This window comes from Tauraco erythrolophus, chromosome 2 (assembly GCF_009769465.1).
Source record: "Tauraco erythrolophus isolate bTauEry1 chromosome 2, bTauEry1.pri, whole genome shotgun sequence".
NCBI classification, from domain to species: domain Eukaryota; kingdom Metazoa; phylum Chordata; class Aves; order Musophagiformes; family Musophagidae; genus Tauraco; species Tauraco erythrolophus.
In genome coordinates, this window is record NC_141466.1 from 15,191,310 (window position 1) to 15,210,341 (window position 19,032).

Sequence of the window (19,032 nt, forward strand, 5' to 3'; positions counted from 1 at the left end):
AAATAGATTAATTAGGGTTGTATCCTAAGGCTTCGTTGTCTGCCTGCATCAAATGTTACTTTTTTTTTCACTTGAACCATCTTTACATGTCTAGGCACTAAAACTGTTTATAGTCCTTACTTGGCCAAAAGAAGGCAGCGTTTGAAGGAAGGTTTGCAGACTACAGACCTGACTACACATGGTCTTCACCTGGGTGAACAGAAGTTGGGTGAACATTAGGGGATACTGGGGCCATTTGTTCTTATCCAGCTTGGAGCAGGCAATATTCCAGAGTTTGTGTTTAAGCAAGCAGGAAATGTGAGGGAGAGCAACAGAAGATGTTATAGGACAAAGGAAAGCAGAGCCAGCAAAATCTCAGTGCAAGGCAGCGTTAAAAACTGATGCTTGGGAACGTGTTTGAGGTCAGTCACTGAACCAGGAGCAAGACCCAAATCAAAATCTGAATCGTCTGCCTTGTAGTTTGACCTTCACTGCATAGTCTGTAAATTGATTAGAAAGTGGTGTAATTCCTCAGTGCAGAAGGGTTTCATGTGCATGAGAATATTTCTCCAGCTTTATATAGTAAGGGACACATAAAATCTGATTTGAAAATAATATAGCATGCAATGAATAAATGATGTGCTCTGGCATTTGGTGGTGTTTGTGAGATATAAGTCTATTTCTAGTGCAGTGGAGGCTTAAATAGCCAAGTGGTGTTTATAGATGAGTTGCTGCATTCCATTTCAGTTTGCTAATATGTGCCAGTCTACTGAAGTGAGCCAGTCCGGCACTGAGCAAACACGTGAGATTCCGTTCATCTACAGGATGATGTCAAAAAATTGTCATACTTTCACCGGAGCTCTGTGCATACATCATGCCTTAAATTGTGAAAAAAGAAAACAGAATTTAAACTAATTGATTATGCTCATTGGATACACTTTCAGACTATAGGCCTTAGTTTACCTAGTTGAAACTTGAAGTAAAAACAACCCGTAGCTGGAAAATCATTGTGATGGACACTGTAAAATTTTTGGGTTTGAAGCATAGTTTATTCTTGTAAAACACTTTAGGATCTTTGTTTTAAGTGTGTTTAACCCATTAATGCTAATAAGTGTTTTACTGCTGTTTAGTACTTCTAGTGTTGCATCATTACATTAGGAAATGGGGACATGTCATCTTGACTGGATTACCATGGAAAACTTACTCCATACAGTCCTCCAGCTGGAGCACAGAAATGTGAGTTCTTTTGTATTGGTGAATATACTAGAAAGATGAGGATACTGAGTTGCATAGCACCATGACCAAGTATAGAAGAGGCAGGGAAAAAAATAATCTTCTGTGACTGGACTGACATTCAGTCACTGGGGAAAAAAAAAAAGCTAAGGCAATGTGGCAAATGTTAATGATTCTTCCTCTTCAAGATAATTTTCATAGAATAGTTTGGGTTGGAAGGGACCTTAAAGATCATCTAGTTCCAAAACCCCTGCCACGAGCAGGGACTCCTTCTTCTGGATCACATTGCTCAAAGCCTCATCCAATCTGGCCTTGAACACTTCCAGGGATGGGGCATCTACTGCTCTGGGCAACCTGTTCCAGTGCCTCACCACCCTCAAAGTGAAGAATTTCTTCCTTTATCTTTAATCTAAATCTCCCCTCTTTCAGTTTAAAGCCATTGCACCTTGTCCTATCACTACATGCCCCTGTAAAAAGTCCCTCTCCAGCTTTCTTGTAGGTCCCTTTCAAGTACTGGAAGGCTGCTAGAAGGTCTCCCTGGAGCCTCCTCTTTTAACTTGTTACAAAGTGATTCTAAATCCAAAGTATTTTGGGAGATTGTGAGAAAGATTTGAATTTGAATGTAGATTCTGCTCTCAGATTTACAGTGGTTGTCTTTCTCTACAGTGACCTGAACAACCTCCCAAAAACAATGTCTGAACTTTTCTAGATGCAGTTGGTGCAGCATTAGGAGGTATCAGGCTTTATCTAGAATCCTGCTTTCAGTCTCCAAAAATTCAAATCCCGGTTAGCTTAGGAAGGTGCTGAGCCAAAGTCTCTGATCCTTTCTTCTTGGATCTCGCTTGGGTGGTAGCTAAGTGAAAAACTTCATCCATTTCTGCTGAAGCAGCTCTCTCCTACCCTTTTACTGAGAATCTTTTTAGCGGAGACTATTGCTGTGATCAGTTGACTAAGCCAAATAGAAGCACGCGGATTGCCGGGGCATGATTTCCACTTGGAGCATCTAGGTCTTGAAAAGCAAAACGTTAACATGTGGTGCGATCTTGCCACTTGTAAATACATAATTGTGCTTGAACACTGTCGCCATGGAGGGAGACTCTGAAAGCGGAATCGCAAACCTCTGGAAGTGGCTTTGTAATGGAATCAAGGACAGATCAAGGTAACTAAGTAGCTGCTTGATTGATTATATTAATGCCCAGAAGGGAATATGTCCATCACGTTTTTTCTATGGCTTCCTATTGTATCTTTCTCTCATTTAACAACGATCCATTTACAAGGAAGGGTAAGGACAATGCAAGTTGGGGGAGGGAAATAATTGTCTCTAAGCAATGTCCTTTTGCTTTCAGACTATCTGGGATTGTTTACCCTCTTTCTTAGAAACCCCTATGTATAGCCAGTGCGCAGGGTTGGCTGCTTGGTTTGAATTTCTCTTTGTCTGTTTACTGTGACAAAAAAGACCTCAGCTTGTAAGCAAACTGCAAAGCATTGAACAAGGATGTGTTTTGAAGGACAGGAGCAGCTGAGCCTCTGCAGGCTCTACAGTTTGCTGATTAGTGTGGTCTCCAGGCTGATTTTGCTTACAGTGATGTGTATGTGAGTAATCTGCATATCCAATTTTATAGATTATTCCAAAGTGGAATGGGTATAATGCTGCTCTCCAAACTTCCCTCTCCTTCTCTCCAAGATGAAGAAATTGTCTCTCCAAAACTGTGTGTTATCAGAGCTTTCTTCTTGCCCTTTCTCTCCTTGCTTGCTTGCTTCTTTCATTCTCTTTCTCTCTTTCTTTATCTTTCTCTTTCCTTCTTTCCGTTCTTCTCTTTCTCTCTTTCCTTCTTTCTTTCTCTATTTCTCTCTTTTTCTTTACCTTTCTTTCTTTGTCTCTTTTTCTTTCCTTATTTCCTAATCTTCCTTTTTTCTTTCACTTTCTTTCTGTCTCTCATTTTTTGCCTTTTTTTGTTTTCTCCCCCTTCTCTTGTTCTGTCTCATTCTGTCTTGCTCTTTCTCATTCTTTTTCTCACTCTGTTTTTTATTCTCTTTCTTGAAGACAATACTTTCTTATGGAGGGGACAAATAACCTTCATATTTTGTTTACTGCGTTCTGACATCCTTTGTATGTAGAGAGCTCACTATGTAAATGCCTATCTTGCTGATGGTACTTTTGAGCCTAATGAGTTTAGCAAATCACTCAGCAGCTTAATTTGGAACAGGATTTGGCCTCCACGATAGATCTCAGTACTGAATGCCCAGACTGCATGAAAGCAAGCAAGAAAAGAAAGACTCATCAATCTACTGATTTGTCTGCCTAAAACTTTTGCAACAAAGAAAGCTCGAACAGTTTCTGAACTGAAGAGTTTTTGCGGAGAACATGAAAACTCTAGAAGCTGGTACTAACACATTTCTGAAAAGGCATTACTTCATAGTACCAATACATGTTTCTTTGTAGCATCCAGAAAGTTATGTTTGACTGTTGCTATTCGGTAAGAACTGACAGTGCACTTCATGCTGTTCGAGAGGCAAATGAAAATTCAGGGCCTCCTACCAGGAGCCTGTTTCGTATTTCTGAAAAGCTAACTGTGCTTTAATTGTGGTTTGGAAGTTAATGTTATTTCAGAATTGTCTTCTTAATTCCCATCATTCCTATTCTGCAGATGTGGAAAATCACTCTCTTTACTATATTGCCCACGATTCTCTTCATTACCATCTGCTAAAGGTCTAAAATCTGTTATGAGCTTGCTGCTAATTTCAACTTCCCTTCCTTTTTCAGGGAAAAAAAAACCACAACACACAACAGAAAACAACCCATCTGTATAGGTATTGAACAACTTACCCTGCTGTAATAAAAAACTCCTTTCAGAGACATGTCAATACTTCTGCTTAGGTCAGCCAAGAGGAATTGTCTTTTCTTGGGTACATCCTATACCCGTCTCTTCTTTCCAAGAGAAAGCAGTTTTCACCAGGCAAGCTGATACTCTGCCTGCCAGGAAAGCCTGTGGCGTTTGAAAAATTAAAGCTGTCTTTAATAAAAACCTCTTTTCTAGTACAACTGTTCTTTCTCTATTAGCCAGCTATGCAGTGTTGAAGCATTCATAAAATAGTATTTAAAAGTATTATGAAAACAGTCATTTTCTAAAAAGTGCACTCATTTTAAATTTTATCCATTCTTTGTCACTTTTCCTAATAGCTACGCACAGCATAGAAGTAATTTGACTGTGTGGATTCTTCCTATATATTTTTAAAGGTATTTAATTTAAATAATAGACTGGAAACTGGTAGTCATAATGACATCACTGTTACAATAAAATCCATTTTTAACAAAAACTCATCTTACTAGGCTATGAATAAACAATTCTATGGGTAGTAAGTACATTTAGCATTGTCTGACAGGGAAGCATTAAAACTGGAGAGCCCTGAACTCCCTCCCCAACTCCATGGTGGGTTGTCGTGCACTCAGTTTTCATCATTTTTGAAATGGCCACAACTGTACTCACTCCCACCGGTTTGGAAGTGAGGTCTGAAAGTGCAAGGCAGAATAAGACTGAGAGATTCTGAGGAGCAGCTGTATATCATGAAGGCCTGGAGGGACAGATATTTTACTTCATCTCTTTGAAAGCCTCTGCACACACATACAGTATCATGAGTAACCCTTACAATGCATTTGCCAGTCAATTCTGCAGACACTAGCAACCCACTAAATGAGACGCCTACTCATTTGCAGTATTTGAATAGGACTGAAGCCGTTGGCAGTGCCTGCATCAAAGCTGAAATATGATGAAAGCATTTGTGTCATGTGTACTGAACGGGGGCAGACTTGCATCATGCTAATATCTCATCCAGCAAATACTACTTCCCAACACCGTGATGTGTTTACAGGGGCAGGGCTCTTTTCTGTGCCGAGAAATAAGCCCAGCCAAGTCTGCCACTCTTCTGTTAAATCTGTAACAGGGTGACCGACTGTCAAAGCTCAGGAAATTATATGGAGCTAGCTTTGTACTTAAAAATAGAGCTGATGAGGGTGGATGAGGGAAGAGCACATTCAGAAATCTGGTTTTTTGTTCCTTGCCAAACAGTCCCACTCTCTCTCAGGCAGATTTTGCAAAGAGCTCGCCATATGGGAGGATGAGAGCTTGGGAAAACCTTACCCCAAGTTCCTTCAAAAATGTGGTCTTTGGAGGATGGTAAACTGTGTGATTAAGTTGCACAACTAATTGGATAATTTGTTCTATGGTACTACTGTGCTTATTCATCCTGAATATAATCGTTAGTTGGTGCTGAGGTCTGGTCAGTCAACGGATTAGTTTTCAAGCCTTTGCAAGTGGTTTCAGAGACCCTGAGCCCTTGCCCTCTTCTGCACCGAACTAATAACTCTTGTCTCTGCCCTTTTTTTTGGGTAAATACGACCACAGTGCATCAGGGAGTTGGTAAGCCTGTATTGTCCTGCTCCATGTGGAAATACCACCAGGCAGGGAGGACCTGCCGTATGCACCCTACGCCATGTGCTGTGGAAATGTTTGAAGTGGCCGAGGTCCAGGGGCAGTAACACTGTATATTGCAGCCGCTACTTGGGATAGCAAAAAGACTTTCTGTGGGAAATCCTTGCAGCTGTAGCTATGATTGATCGAGACTCTGCAAGAAAGTCCATTTCAGTGACTGCTCACCTGTATTTTAAATGAAGGAGTCTTTAGCAAACGAGTCTCTTACCATAGGGCCCGGTTTGAGTGCCTATATGGACTTCATGTAAAATTATATTTGAAAATCATATTCATAGATTCATAGATTTCTAGGTTGGAAAAGACCTTAGAGATCATCGAGTCCAACCATCCCTAATCCCCATTAAACCATATCCTCAAGTAGATCATCCACCCTATTCTTAAACACATCCAGGGATGGGGACTCAACCATCTCCCTGGGCAGCCTATTCCAGTGGCTGACAACCCTTTCAGAGAAGAAATACTTCCTAACATCCAACCTGAATCTCCCCTGACTAAGCTTATGCCCATTTCCTCTTGTTCTATCACCCATCACTAACGTAAAGAGCCCTTCCCCTACCTCCCCACCATCTTTTCTCAAGTATTTATAGGCCGTAATCAGGTCTCCCCTCAGCCTCCTCTTCTGCAGGCTAAACAGCCCCAACTCCCTCAGCCGCTCCTCATAAGTTTTATTTTCCAGCCCCTTGACCAGTTTAGTTGCCCTTCTTTGGACTCGCTCCAAGAGCTCAATATCTCTCTTAAAGCGAGGGGCCCAAAACTGGACACAATATTCCAGATTGTGGATTTTTAGCACAATCTATATGAAAGATTGTGCTAAAAAACCCAGTGAGGGAACATTAAGGATTTCATTAGATAAGGAAACACACTTCACAGCCTCTCAAACTAGTAGTTGGATCTGTTTGATCTAACTTGGCTCACAAATTGACTTTCTAGCCCAATGTATTTACTAACTTATCTGCTTTTTTAAAAGAAGGAACTAAAATGCCAACATTTTCTTTTCATCTGTGTTCATCCAGATCTAAATTTGCAATAGGTCATGTTGTGTTTGTGATGGTGAGCTTCAAGAGGGTTATCTGAGGGAATCAAAACGTTGATAATTCATCTGAATTTTAGAACTGTCTTTTGTGCTCCAGAACTGATGTGGAAATCTTACAAGGTGAAGCTTTATTCTGAACATTCAATGTGCCTCACGATGACGTCATGAAAACAAACCCCAGTATTTCTAGTGGTTTTTTAATGCTTCTGTAGAGGCAGTTTCAGCAATTAAAGCACAATACAGTGACTGCTCAATAGAAACTCAAGTGAAATGGTTGGTAGCTTTTGTTTCACACAGGTCAGTTTTCTTATCTCTGTGCAAGGGAGACTGGTTTACTTAAATCAAAATATATAAGCTCCAGGATATATGGCACTGAGTAGATAATATTATTTGATTATGTTCTGCTTTTAGAGTTTGTTACATACTTCTAGGGTTTTAGATCTTTCAGATTACTTTAGAGGTCTATTCGACTCGACTTTCAGAGGTCACATTTTTATGCTTTAAACTTACATATTCTTGCATATCGGTAACAGATAATAATATGAAACATAGAAATGCAGCAAATGTGGTTTTGGAATATGTGATTCAATTTATCATTTTTAAAATTAGTTCTTGAGTTCTACCTTTAATACAATGCAAAATACATGGTTTTCTTGTGGTTTTAATCCAAATTCTGGATTATCCTTGCAGCAATTATCTTCAAACATAGAAGCAAAAGACAAGTAATTTTGCATGTATTTAAAGGTACTTTATTACAGCTGCTTGCTTCCTTTTCTTTTCTTTCTCATTTTTCTGTTCTATCTTTTAATCACTGTGGCTGTGCTAAGTAAAGATCTTGTCATGGTGACTGCTGGGGATGCATTCCAGCAGGGCCAACATTGTGGAAGGCCCACGTAATGTAAGCTTGGTGGTGTCTTCGAGCAAGGACTTTCATGAATGAACTGAGTTCACGGAGCATGTGCTGGAGTACTTTGCAGATGGGAGTCTTGTGTGTGACTGCCTCTCGCACTTTCTTAATGTCTGTTTATTGCTACCCATTTTAGCTTCCTGCATTGATCGTCACATCCTGTTTCAGCGTATTTTTTGTTCTTTGTAATGTTCACATTTGGAGCATATAATAATGTGTTGTAAGGATGCAGCTAGTTCTGAACTTTTAGATAGGCTATTTATCTTTTCCCATTAATGCATTTCATTTGGGTGGTTCAAGCTACTTACCTCATGAACAGATGGCAATCGATCTTCCTTCAAAAATTAGAGGGATATTCCTGTGTTCTGGATTGACCCTCTGATGCTTCTAAAGCTGAGAACTAAATGGTCAAAGTATAGACTATATTTGTACCATACTGTCCTCCGTTAACCAGAAAATTAGAATTCTGATTCTTCAATTCAGTGTTAATTGATTTAAGCAGGTATTCTTATTTGAGGTATTAGAATGGTACACCAGAATGGTGTGCAATTCTTAAACCATGGGATTCCTAAATTTGTGGGACAGTCCTCAACAATTTAAGCAGCAATACTCAAACTTCTATGCTTCTGTTATTTAAGTACATTTAAAGTTCCATGCTCATTTAGGAGCTCAATTTCTTGTTGTTTTCTCTGTGACCAAAGATGGGGTTGCATGTTTACTAAAATGCCTCCCAGATCAATTCAGTCCCTCCAGCAATGTGTTAAAAGTAGAATACTAGAGAACAGTCTTACAGCCAAGCCAGAGTCGCGACGTTATTTTAATAAACACTCTCATCTGTGTTAATTTTAAGTCAAAAGCAAAACAGCTTAAGGATACTGTGGTGGATTTGTACATATGTCATATGCTAACTCTGAGGACTTGTGAAATGAATCTGATGGGCACTGTGGCCAGTACAAACAAGTGCAGTCCACTTTTTCATTTTAGTTGTTTTCTACCTTCTTGGGTGAACTGAGTTTGTCTAAAAAAGTGTGTGCTAATGTATTTGTGTATTAGTTTAACATGAGAATGCTGTTAAAAAGACTGATGGATATGAAGCACAAGATAGAAGCAAGTTGTTCTTTGCAGTCTCAGGCATAAAAAAAACCAGAGTGTTTTCTAAGGCTGCCTGTCCTGCACACCAGGAAGTTCTCAGCAGTGCCACGACTGAAAGCTGCTGGCCCTGCTTCGTGCATTGTACAGGCAGCGGGCTGGTTCTGAGACATCTGCAGGAGGGTGCTGGGTGGGTGTAAGAGTGTCCTTTTAAACCGGAATTTGCTCTACCAGCATAGAATACCCCATCATTTTAGGCACAGACCTCTCACTGCTGAGAGAAAACAAAGTATTATAATACCAATACATTATTGTAGTACATAGTAGTGAATTATTGTAGAATCAATGTCAATGATTTTTGTAGAATAAAAGTCAATGGAGAAAAAAATGGAGTGGGGAGATTCATGAAGTTAATTGTATTTATAGTTAAAGCACGACATAAATTTTTCCATCCAACTTTTTCATATGGTTATATGACAGTGCTGAGCTGACTAAACTGAGCACTGGCATAACTCCATCGACTTTACTGAAATTTCATCCCTTTGCAGCAATACTGGCTTTGGCTGAAACACAAGAGACCAGATAATTTTCTGACTGGTAATGTTTGTAGGTTGTATTTCTGACTCTGAGTAAACAAAGTACATTATTTCATGTTATAAGCAGATAATGATGGCCACAAGGAAAAAATTTCCATTTCCAAGTATTCATACAATGTCGCATCACTGGCTGGTGGTGCTGCAGCGTGTTTGGCCTTCCTATATACAGTCACTTGTAATTTTAAATTCTGTATTTCTCTAAAATTATAGAATTCAGTGGGCATGTTTGTTGCAAAAGGAAAACACGATTTATTCCTTTCTGGAGATGGAGCAGGGAACTTCACTGCACAGTCTGATCCTTTGTTTCAGTGGCTGCATACGAAGGGGGAGCTTTTGATTAACCTTTAAAGCAGGCAGGTTTTATACTGGTCAAGCTGAATGTTGTTTTGTGTTTCTAATATGGCAGCTCCTTCACATTTGAGGTGGAGTTTAACTTACATAAAGCAGCTCAAAAAATCTGCAGATTATTGTATAGCAAATATCATCCAATGCTTTATCCTTCTGCTCTCATTTGTCCGTGTATAACATGGAGTCAAACGAGACTGCCTTGAAGTAAATGGGCAACTGTAAAAACTTGAGCATTGCAAGTGGTAGTAGGATCAAAGATCTGAACTGCAGAACTGCTGAGGCTTCTTAGGCTTTAGCTTAAGTTTCAGCACAGAAAACTCAATACCAAAAGTTCAGTATTTTGATAATCCCATATTGAAAGAGTTTTGGTATAGCCATTTTGAAAACGAACTGTGCCTGCACTGTTATCTCATACTGTCATTTTCTTCATTTTTCTGGCCTTTCTCTCTGAAGAATACCAAAGAATACTATCAAGCATCAAATTATCATTTTATATTAATTATTACAAAGAAGCCTCTAAACTGAAACAGGTCTCAAATATAGCCTTCATCAGATGTTTCAGCATTACGACAGACAAAGAACATTAACAAGAGGTCTCAGTCCTCTCTCTCAAGAGGATTTACAGCTTGCTATATCTTTTTGTCTTAGATCTATCTACTGGAAAAAAAAAAAAAGGATAGGTGCTTCTGAAATCAGATAGTGCTTTCTTAGAAAGTGAAGGTGACTTGAGCGGGCTCAAGAACCAGAGAACTGGAGAGACTGTAAAAAAGTCATGCAACGTGAGAAGAAGAAACAATTTTTAAAAAATATTTTTTGTTGAAGTGTTATGACCTGAAGGCTGTCAGAGATGTCAGTGCATCCCACCAGGGCTAGGGGTAGAGGTTCACTGCTCCGGCACAGGCAGTCTGATTCTTAAGTGTGTAAGGAGACAACCCTCAAAGGCTGGGAGAAGGTGGCCAGCCTGGGGCCCGTACGCTTTCACATATTCTCTCCATCCTCACCCAAACCATTTGTATTTCCCCTTCTTTCCCGCGGCCTTTGGGGGAGGAGGGGATGGAGAAAGAGAAGGTAGAATAGCAGAACTCAAAATTTTCCCTTCGTGAAAACCACACCTGGGGAATTCCTGATTATCTTCACAAGCTACTGGTTAAATGTCACCAGATCCCACTCTGTGCATATATTCTTCTTCCTGTAGTACCAGAGTTGATGACATAGAGTTAATTTAAATCTCTTAGACTTCTTTTAAAATCGTATGACAAAAAAAAAGGTGTTTGTCCTGCCCACCAGTGATGAAGCACGTAAAATCCCTGACTCCCAAGGGTTTCTAGCAATGATGGAAATGAAAACATTTTCAGGTTGAGATTCTCGGGTGAAAATCTGATTCTGAAACCTGGAACATTCAGAAGAATCTGAAATTTCAGGAGGCTGGTAATAAACCATAGCTACGGTAACAACAAGCTGCTTGGTTCTATTCTCTTTTGTGGTATAAGCTGCTATTGAAAATGCAGGGCAAAGCAGATTCAAATTGGTATCAATTTGTGTTCCTTTGTGAAAGACATGCACTCTCATTTGCTTGTAGAAAAGGCAAAAATAAAAACATTGCCTACACCATGTTATTTCATGATGCCTGCTGTGCAGATATGAGGTGACACAGTTCATTGTTAATGCCATACAGCGCACGCAATGTACTTTTAGTGGACCATTTCAGTCTTTTGTAGGCCAACCTGCCCTACCAGCAGGAGTGCAGATTATTAGGTGAGCTAATCTGTTCTTAATTATAGTGCCACCCAATAGAGTTTAACATCTCGCTTTGTAACAGACGTAGTTATTTTTCGCAAAACAGGAGGAATTGCTCAAAGGCTTCTTAAAGGCTTCTCAGACTTTGCTAGGACACAGTGTTCAGCTGAAAAAAGTCGTGGGTAGAGGAAATGGATTTCTGTACTTAGTGAAGCAACTCAATAACTGAAAATTTGTGATTTTAATTTCAAAGTCATTTACAAGATAGATGTGCTTGCAGAAATGCCGCTGTTGCTTTTTGATACAATGTACATATCCTTGATGTCTTAATTAGATAGGGGAAATTGTCTGCCTTTTCTTAGAACAATGTTTAGCTGTTTAGCATTTGGGTTTTTTTTAATAATCTTATAACTCTATTAAATGTGAAAGCAAGTGTGTAGAATAAATTTTGAATGCCATTTCTGGCTTTAATCAAAGAAAAATGCTGCTTTCAGAAGCTATGCTTCAGCTTAATTCCATTTAGAGCATTATGTTTTTACTCAGGGAAAAAAAAAAAAAAAGAGATGCGATTTCTCAACCTGGAAATAGATCACAAACCCTTGGGTAAGATGTGCTGCAATTGACATTAACGAGACAGCATCTGCCTAGTACCAATGCTTAAGCTGTTACTATCTATTGTTATTTTTCTTTGTTGATTCTGCCAAGAGGGTAGAGTTTGTGTCAGAAGATCATGAGGAAAGAGGTGGGGAGAAGGCTTTTGAGACAATAAGAACTTGAGTCCATTCATTGTCTGGAACATCACATTTCACAATAATTATCCGGGATATAGGCTGTTTCCACTTACCGTTGGTTCACATCTCAGTTTACATGAGCTTCCCCTCGTACCACACCGCCGTTTTCTGTGAGTATCGGGACCTTTACACCTCTCTTGAGTGGGGCAGTACTGGAACACAGAGTGCCATTCTCCTTATCAACTCAAGAGACGTCAGAGGTGACAAGCTAACGCAAGTCATCTGAGTGTAGGTGGGTTCCATTAGGTGCGGAGGGAGAAATGCACGTAGAATGGACGGGAGCCAGTACTACCTACCAGCTTCGCACGGTCGGGCCTCACAGATGGGCTAACATAGACTTGTTCAGAAGAAGGTCTTGGGATGTCCTCAGGGCCCGCTGCATTTCCAAGTTGAGATCCACGTGAAAGTAGGCACTTGCTTCAGAAGCGTTAAATAGCACAAACTTGTCTCTGCAGGAGGCCTGAGCCACTTAGCACACTTTTTCAAGAGGTTTTTTGAAATCTAAACCAAATACTGCTCACGATCTAGAACTGTGTACATAAGCAGACTGCAGATGTAAAACATTGCTGGAAAGTGAATAAAGCATTAACAAGCTAAATTTATTTATAGAGTGAAACTACTGGCTTCAGTTTGGACTGGTTTCCAAACGGATACACTGAGGTTACTCATCGTAAGAAAGCTTTAATAATTACATTGCTTCTGTAAAAGTAACTTAAAATCCAATCAAAAGGATGAACGTGTATCAGGTTCTGTTATTTGGCTGCTTGAAAAGAAATCCTTTTTTTTCCCTTTCTGCTCTGAGCAGTAGCACTATTGAAAGACAGATGCTCCAGCAGGGACACCTTGGAAGACATAGCATTGCTGAGTCAACTTCCTCCGCAAGCAGCGTTATCGGAGGTGATTCGGCCAGACTATCTGGTTGTGTTCTGTCACCCTCATCTTAGCCTTGTCATCTGCTTTTTTCCTCTGTGATGTTGTTCACGACTGGACAGGAGATACATAGGAAACTGTAAAGCTCCCATGAACAGCAATACCAAGGTACATAAAAACCACTGCAGAGACATATATTAGGAGATGAAAGAACTATTATCACACCTTTTCCAGGCATGCAGCTTCCTGGGGTTATAATATGCTTCTGGATTCTTGCAGCTGCATTATTACATGACAGCTTCACAAACTCCAGAGCTCAGCAGCGATGAGGTAATTTTTCTCCTTGTCTGCTGCTAGATGCCTTCCCCTTCTTGATTTCAGCTTCCTCACAGCTCACTGTGAATATGCTAAGCACACATGCTTATCCAAAGTTTAGCAAACTCAACAAAATAGCATGCAACAAATGTTACGCACAGACAAGTCCTTTATAGAGATCTTGAACTAAGCTGTTTACATGTTTCTTGCTCTTGAGTGTTTTGCAAGATACTTTAGCTTTTCTTCTTTCTTATATTCATGTTTACCTACCATGCTCTCACGGACATTCTTCTAAACTGAAGTTGACTTCAGGGCTGAAAGGCTGGACAATTCCATCGAGGTGTTATCAATGATAATTTAGTTTCCTGCATTGATCTTCTACTGTAAGCCAGTATGTATGGTTGAAAACGCTTCCACTCTTTTATCCTGCAGAGGACCTCTAGCAACAGTCTGAAGGTTTTGATAGGATCTCCTGGAGTTTTAGAATTTGGGTTTTTTATTCAGTATTTACTAAGTGTTTGAAGCTTGTGATTCTACAACTCTACCTACAAAACACCTAGTGACAGTTATGCTCCATGGTTAAAACAAGCTGGTAAGGAGTACACGTTGTGTCAGTTCTTCAGTGAGTACATAAGGGCTTTGTATGTATAAGAGAGAGGGTGAAAAAAACAATATGCAGCATTTCTACGTGCTCATGCTGATACTTCTGAGGCTTCTCTCTTACTGAGCACATTGTGAATACCTATCTAGGCATAAATAAAGTATGACTTGTGCTGAAATATAACATATAACTTTCCAAAGAGATAAAAGCTATTCTGTGATCATCAGCTACTAATTAAAAATGTATTGGGTCAGCAGGAAGTGTCTGAACACAGATTTTATTTATTGATTGTGAATGTTTCCACATGGGTACAGAACTGCTTCTGTTACACCTCACCTCCCTAAGCTGTCATGTCCATCATACTCTGCAACGCTGTCTAAAGCCTTGCTTTGCTTTTCTTGGTGGTGGTGAGTTTTGTAATTTTGGGGTGGTTACACTGGAGTTAGAAGCTGTTTGAGTATTTTCTCCTTATATTTTTATCTTGACAATGTGGATTGCTGATCGGGTCGGGTACACTTTTCCAGAAGGTCGTGTACAACAGGGACCACTGGGCTGCAGCTGCAAACAACAGTAACATGAAGGCTGCTGTTGCAGAACTGTATCTCAAAGTATTTGGAGCAGACTCAAAGCTGGGGGCTGGGAGGGGGGGGAAGTCTCTTAGTGGGTTTGAATTATTGCTGACTGGAACATTTTGCTTCCAGTCCTGTGGCTTAAACTTTAGGATGATACTGAGAATCTTTTGGTGGAATTGATTATTCAAATGCATGTTAATGATTCTGCTTTCTTTCCACTTTCTTACTAAAACAAGAAAGTACAGGAAAACTGTGATTTTATTATAAACTCTACTAGTTGGCATGTACCAGCCTTGGGTACTCCAAATGCCATAATTCTGGAACAAGGCATTTCACTCTTCTTCATCAATTGTCTTCATTCCCAATTAGGTGCTTTCAGTTAAGTGTTTTCCCTGATGACAGTTACACACCGTTGCCAGTCAGCCCCTTCCTTGATCCCCGGTGAAGCGGGCAGGAAGCTCATCCCTGTCCAGGCAAGCGGGCGAGTACGTTTCCAAACCCGAGGCCAACGGGATCGCTCAAACCACCTCTGCGGCCCCGGCGGGGCTCCAGCGGGGCGCCGGGACCGCCTCACCGGGCACCGCGGGGGTCGGGCCGGCCGCGGCGCACGGGCCGGGCCGGGCCGGGCGGACTCGCCCCCGGGGCCGGTCGCCCCGCGCCCCCTCCCCGTGGGCCGGGTTATGTAAGCGGCTCGTCCCCGAGCAGCGACAGCATCTGCAGGGCTCCCGCCCCTGTCTCCGCCCCGCTCCCAGCGCCGGAGAGGCAGGCGGCGGCGGCAGCGCGATAAAGCAAGTTTTGTCTCCTGCGAGGGGGCGGCGAGGTCTCCTTGCCTTCCGCCGTCCGGCACCATGGCTGCGGCGCCCCTGGGGCGGGCAGCAGCCCCCGCCGCGGCGACAGCCCCCCGCTAACCTCCCTCGGCAGCGGGAGCGGCCGCCTCCGCCGGCCGTCTGGGCCGCGGCCGCCCGCCGGAGAGCGCGCAGCTCCGCGCCGCCGCTGCCGGAGAGCGGCGGCTCCCCCGGCCCGGCTCGGCGCGGCACCATGTGGGGCGGGCTGCACCCCCAGCTCGGCTTACGCGGCTACAAGGCTGGTAAGGATAGAGCTTTCCCTGCGCGTCCCGCGGGGCGGGAAGGGATGGAGTTGAGGGGAAGCAGAAGGGCCCCGCCGCGGTGGGGCAGCGGCGGTGGGGCGGGCGGGCCGGGCCGCGGCGCTTTTCCTCCCACTCCCCCCGGCCCGGCTGGCGCCCGAGTCTCCACAGAAACTGAGGAGGCAGCTTTCTTCACCGCCGCGGGCGGAAAGCGTTACCACCGCCCGTTCCCGCGGCTCCGTGAGGGGGGACGTGGCGGCGGGGCCTCCCGGAGAGGGCGCGGGGGCCGGCCCGTCCCCGCCGCCGCCGCCTCGGCCCCGGAGGGGCCGAGTCGACGGCGGCGGGGACGGGCCGGCCGTCCTGGGGGCTCGGTGTTTGCTTGGCTGGACCTTGCAGCGGGCGGTAAAAGCTGAGCTTAACCTACATAATCCGTTTCCTTGTCTTGGGCTTTTCTTTCCCCTCCTGTTTCGTTAGAACATCCTTCGGCAGAGGCTGGAAGCGCGCTTCCCTTTATGCTTTTCGTTTTAAATTTAGACTGCAACAAATCGGTCGAGTCCTATTTTTTTTTTTTTTTTTTTTTTTTTTGCACCACTTTTCTGTCGCTGGGTTAATTAGAGCCTAGTTCCTGCAGGTTGGCAGGGATGCGTTGAAATTTTAAGACCCGGAGTTGTTACTAGGGAGACATCCTGCCTGTGAGTGGTGGGCGAACTTTCCACCCTAAAGACTGTCAGAACTGGCACAGGAAAATTGGCGAGTTGGTCGCAGAGCCGTGCGAGCCTTACCTTTGGGCAGGTAAGCCTAGGTACCGACTCTTCTGGATGCCCTTTGCATGATTTGGGAATATTACCGACTATATCCACCTGCTTTACCCTGGCAAGAGTTCCTGCAAGTATTTAGTGATATTTTGACTTACCGAAGCAGTCGGTCACTGTGAAGGTCTGTGGTTTGGCTCTGCCATTCCAAGTGTTGGAATAATTTTTTTAGCTGTTGGGATTTTTTTTTCCCCTTCAGAAATTTGAATTATTTTAATTTTGAGATGGCAAAATACGATTGCATAATGTGTATAGAGTTAGTTGACATATTTAAATGGTAGGGTTGTTTTGCCTTCTACTGACAGGGCTTTTCTTGCAAATACAAGCGCCGCTAAGACGTTGTCAGCAGCTGCCTGAATCTCTACCAGTAGTCCAATGTTCAGTCCCTATCGTGTGAAAGAGGACATTGTTCCTTTTTTCTGTGCTATTATTAAGGTATTAATTTCTATGTATAACACGTTTGCCTTCTTGAAGTGTTGTGTTGTTTGGTTGGGTTCGGTTTGTTTTTTTTTTAATGCTTCCTGTGAAAGAATGGTATTACGTTATCTTTGTGCTACAGCTTGCAAAGATACTGCTTATTTTCAACACTAGGTGCAGAGATTTCAGTTAATTTGGTGGAAACTGTAGGAATTTAGGGTGTTTCAATTCTTGATTATTTGTGTTTGAGGCAGGAATATTAGAAGGTTATATATCACAGGCGTGCACTGACACTAACTTTAGGCCATTACAAAGATTGTTGGTGTTCGTTTTTCATTTGTTTCAGAAAACTTTGGATTGTGCAGTTTGTTACAGTGTCTTCCTTTTTTTTTTTGGGGGGTCAAATAAAGTGTTTTAGTTCTGTATTGAATTTGTCAGCAATTCTGATCAGTCAGTTATTGGATGAATGTTTTACTTTTTGCTTGTCAGAATTGTCATTAAGATTTGAGAAGTAATTTTGTTGTGTTGTTCCTCCATCCCCTCTTTCCTTTAAATAATCAGGGTTAAGATGAAGTTCAAAATATACATTTATCCGTAAGCAGTAGAAGTGTAAGGTAACAAAACTTGTATGAAAATCTCTAATTTGAGATAAGACAGACTAACAGGAGGTGGTGGCTAACTGGAAAGCATGTAGATAAAGGTTTAACTTTGAGATATTATCTATGCATTATAATTTCCAACATAGTAGTCCTTTCCTTCATCAGTCTTAGTTTGAGAGTCCAGAAGCTGTTTTGTGAGGTTCATAATGGCTCTAAAGAAGAGGAGGTTAATTAGCTCCATGCAGGTATTTTAATGAATGGATGATGGCTGCTAAGATTCTGTGCTATTATATTATTGCCAGGTTAGATTTTTTAGATTTTGGGTTTTTTTTGAGAAGGAAGCTGTCCATGGGAAAAGTATTTTGTCACAGAACAGTAATCTCCTGCTAGGAAGCAGAAGTTTAAGCATTTATTTTTCAACTGAAGGAATTCTTCTTTTGTCAAAATATATGGAATTGTTTTTTCAATACTATGGAATAGTGTGAATTTCCCCTACTTGCTAGGGATCGTGATTGTCTTAAATATTGGTGTGGGAGCGTAACAGTTAATGACTTGTTAATTGTAGTTAAGCTGTGTTTATTACTGAAAAGCTTCTATTTTGCTAGTTGTATTTTAGTTACCTATGGATATGGGAATTTAGAGTCCTGTTTTTGTTGAAAATCTTACAGTTCCCTTACAAAGCTAGATGCCTACTGAAGATTCTGTAGCTATTTACATAGGGCAATTGCCAGATTTTCAGTAATAGATGCAAATTAATTCTATTTTAAAAAAATGTAGCAGGCAAGGACACTTCTTGGAGATTATTTAACTTGTGACCTTCAGTTTTATTCCCTCTTGTCATTTCCAAACTGTTCTTGCTTTTCAGTTCACTAGGAGTACATTCTCTGAAAAACCTGTGCTGTCTTGTTTGCATGCTGCTGAGATTATATATATATATATATTTTTTAAGATAGGTGCTTCTTGTGTAACTGGTGGATTTAATGACAAAGTTTGCTGCCTATGCAAAATAAATTCAGCTTCTTACAGTCTTGGTACCTGTTGTGAAAAATTAAATTGCTATTTTTTGAATATGTATGATTGATGTACAGTCTTTCAGTCTTTTTGTACACATTTAACTGTTTATGAAAACCTTGCAGCACAGTTTATACCTTTGTAAAAACAGCAGTTACCCACTGTGCTGCAGGAATTTAACTAATGGCAGTGAAGGGCATACAGCATTTCCAGCCCTTTGATTATTCATCTAGACCATCCTTTGAAATGCACAGTTGGTTAATAACTCTTTTTAAGACTATGAAAGTGCTCATCTAGATGTGTTGTTCATCTGGGGCACATACTCGTTCACTTAGGCTGTGTGTGTCCAACAGATGCCTGTGGAAAGTGAAACAAAGACACTTTAAATAACAAGCATTACTTTCAGTAAACTGTGCCACCTCTAGTCAAGCTTCTGTCCAATATTACCAGTAGTTGATCGCTACAGAGATTTGGCTGGTAATAGCTGTTTAGGTGACAAAAGCAAAACGTGGTGAAAACTAGACATAAGGTGCTCAAAAGGATGTGAT

At 41.5% G+C, this 19,032-nt stretch overlaps 1 protein-coding gene across 1 annotated transcript in view; it reads left to right on the top strand.

Moving 5' to 3' along the window:
• Positions 1–15,599: 15,599 nt before the first annotated feature.
• Positions 15,600–19,032, top strand: part of CEP85L (centrosomal protein 85L) — a 121,284-nt gene continuing 117,851 nt past the window's right edge. Inside the window, exon 1 of the mRNA XM_086632114.1 lies at positions 15,600–15,648. Coding sequence (XP_086488240.1) covers positions 15,600–15,648 — 49 coding nt within the window. The remainder of the gene's footprint in view (positions 15,649–19,032) is intronic.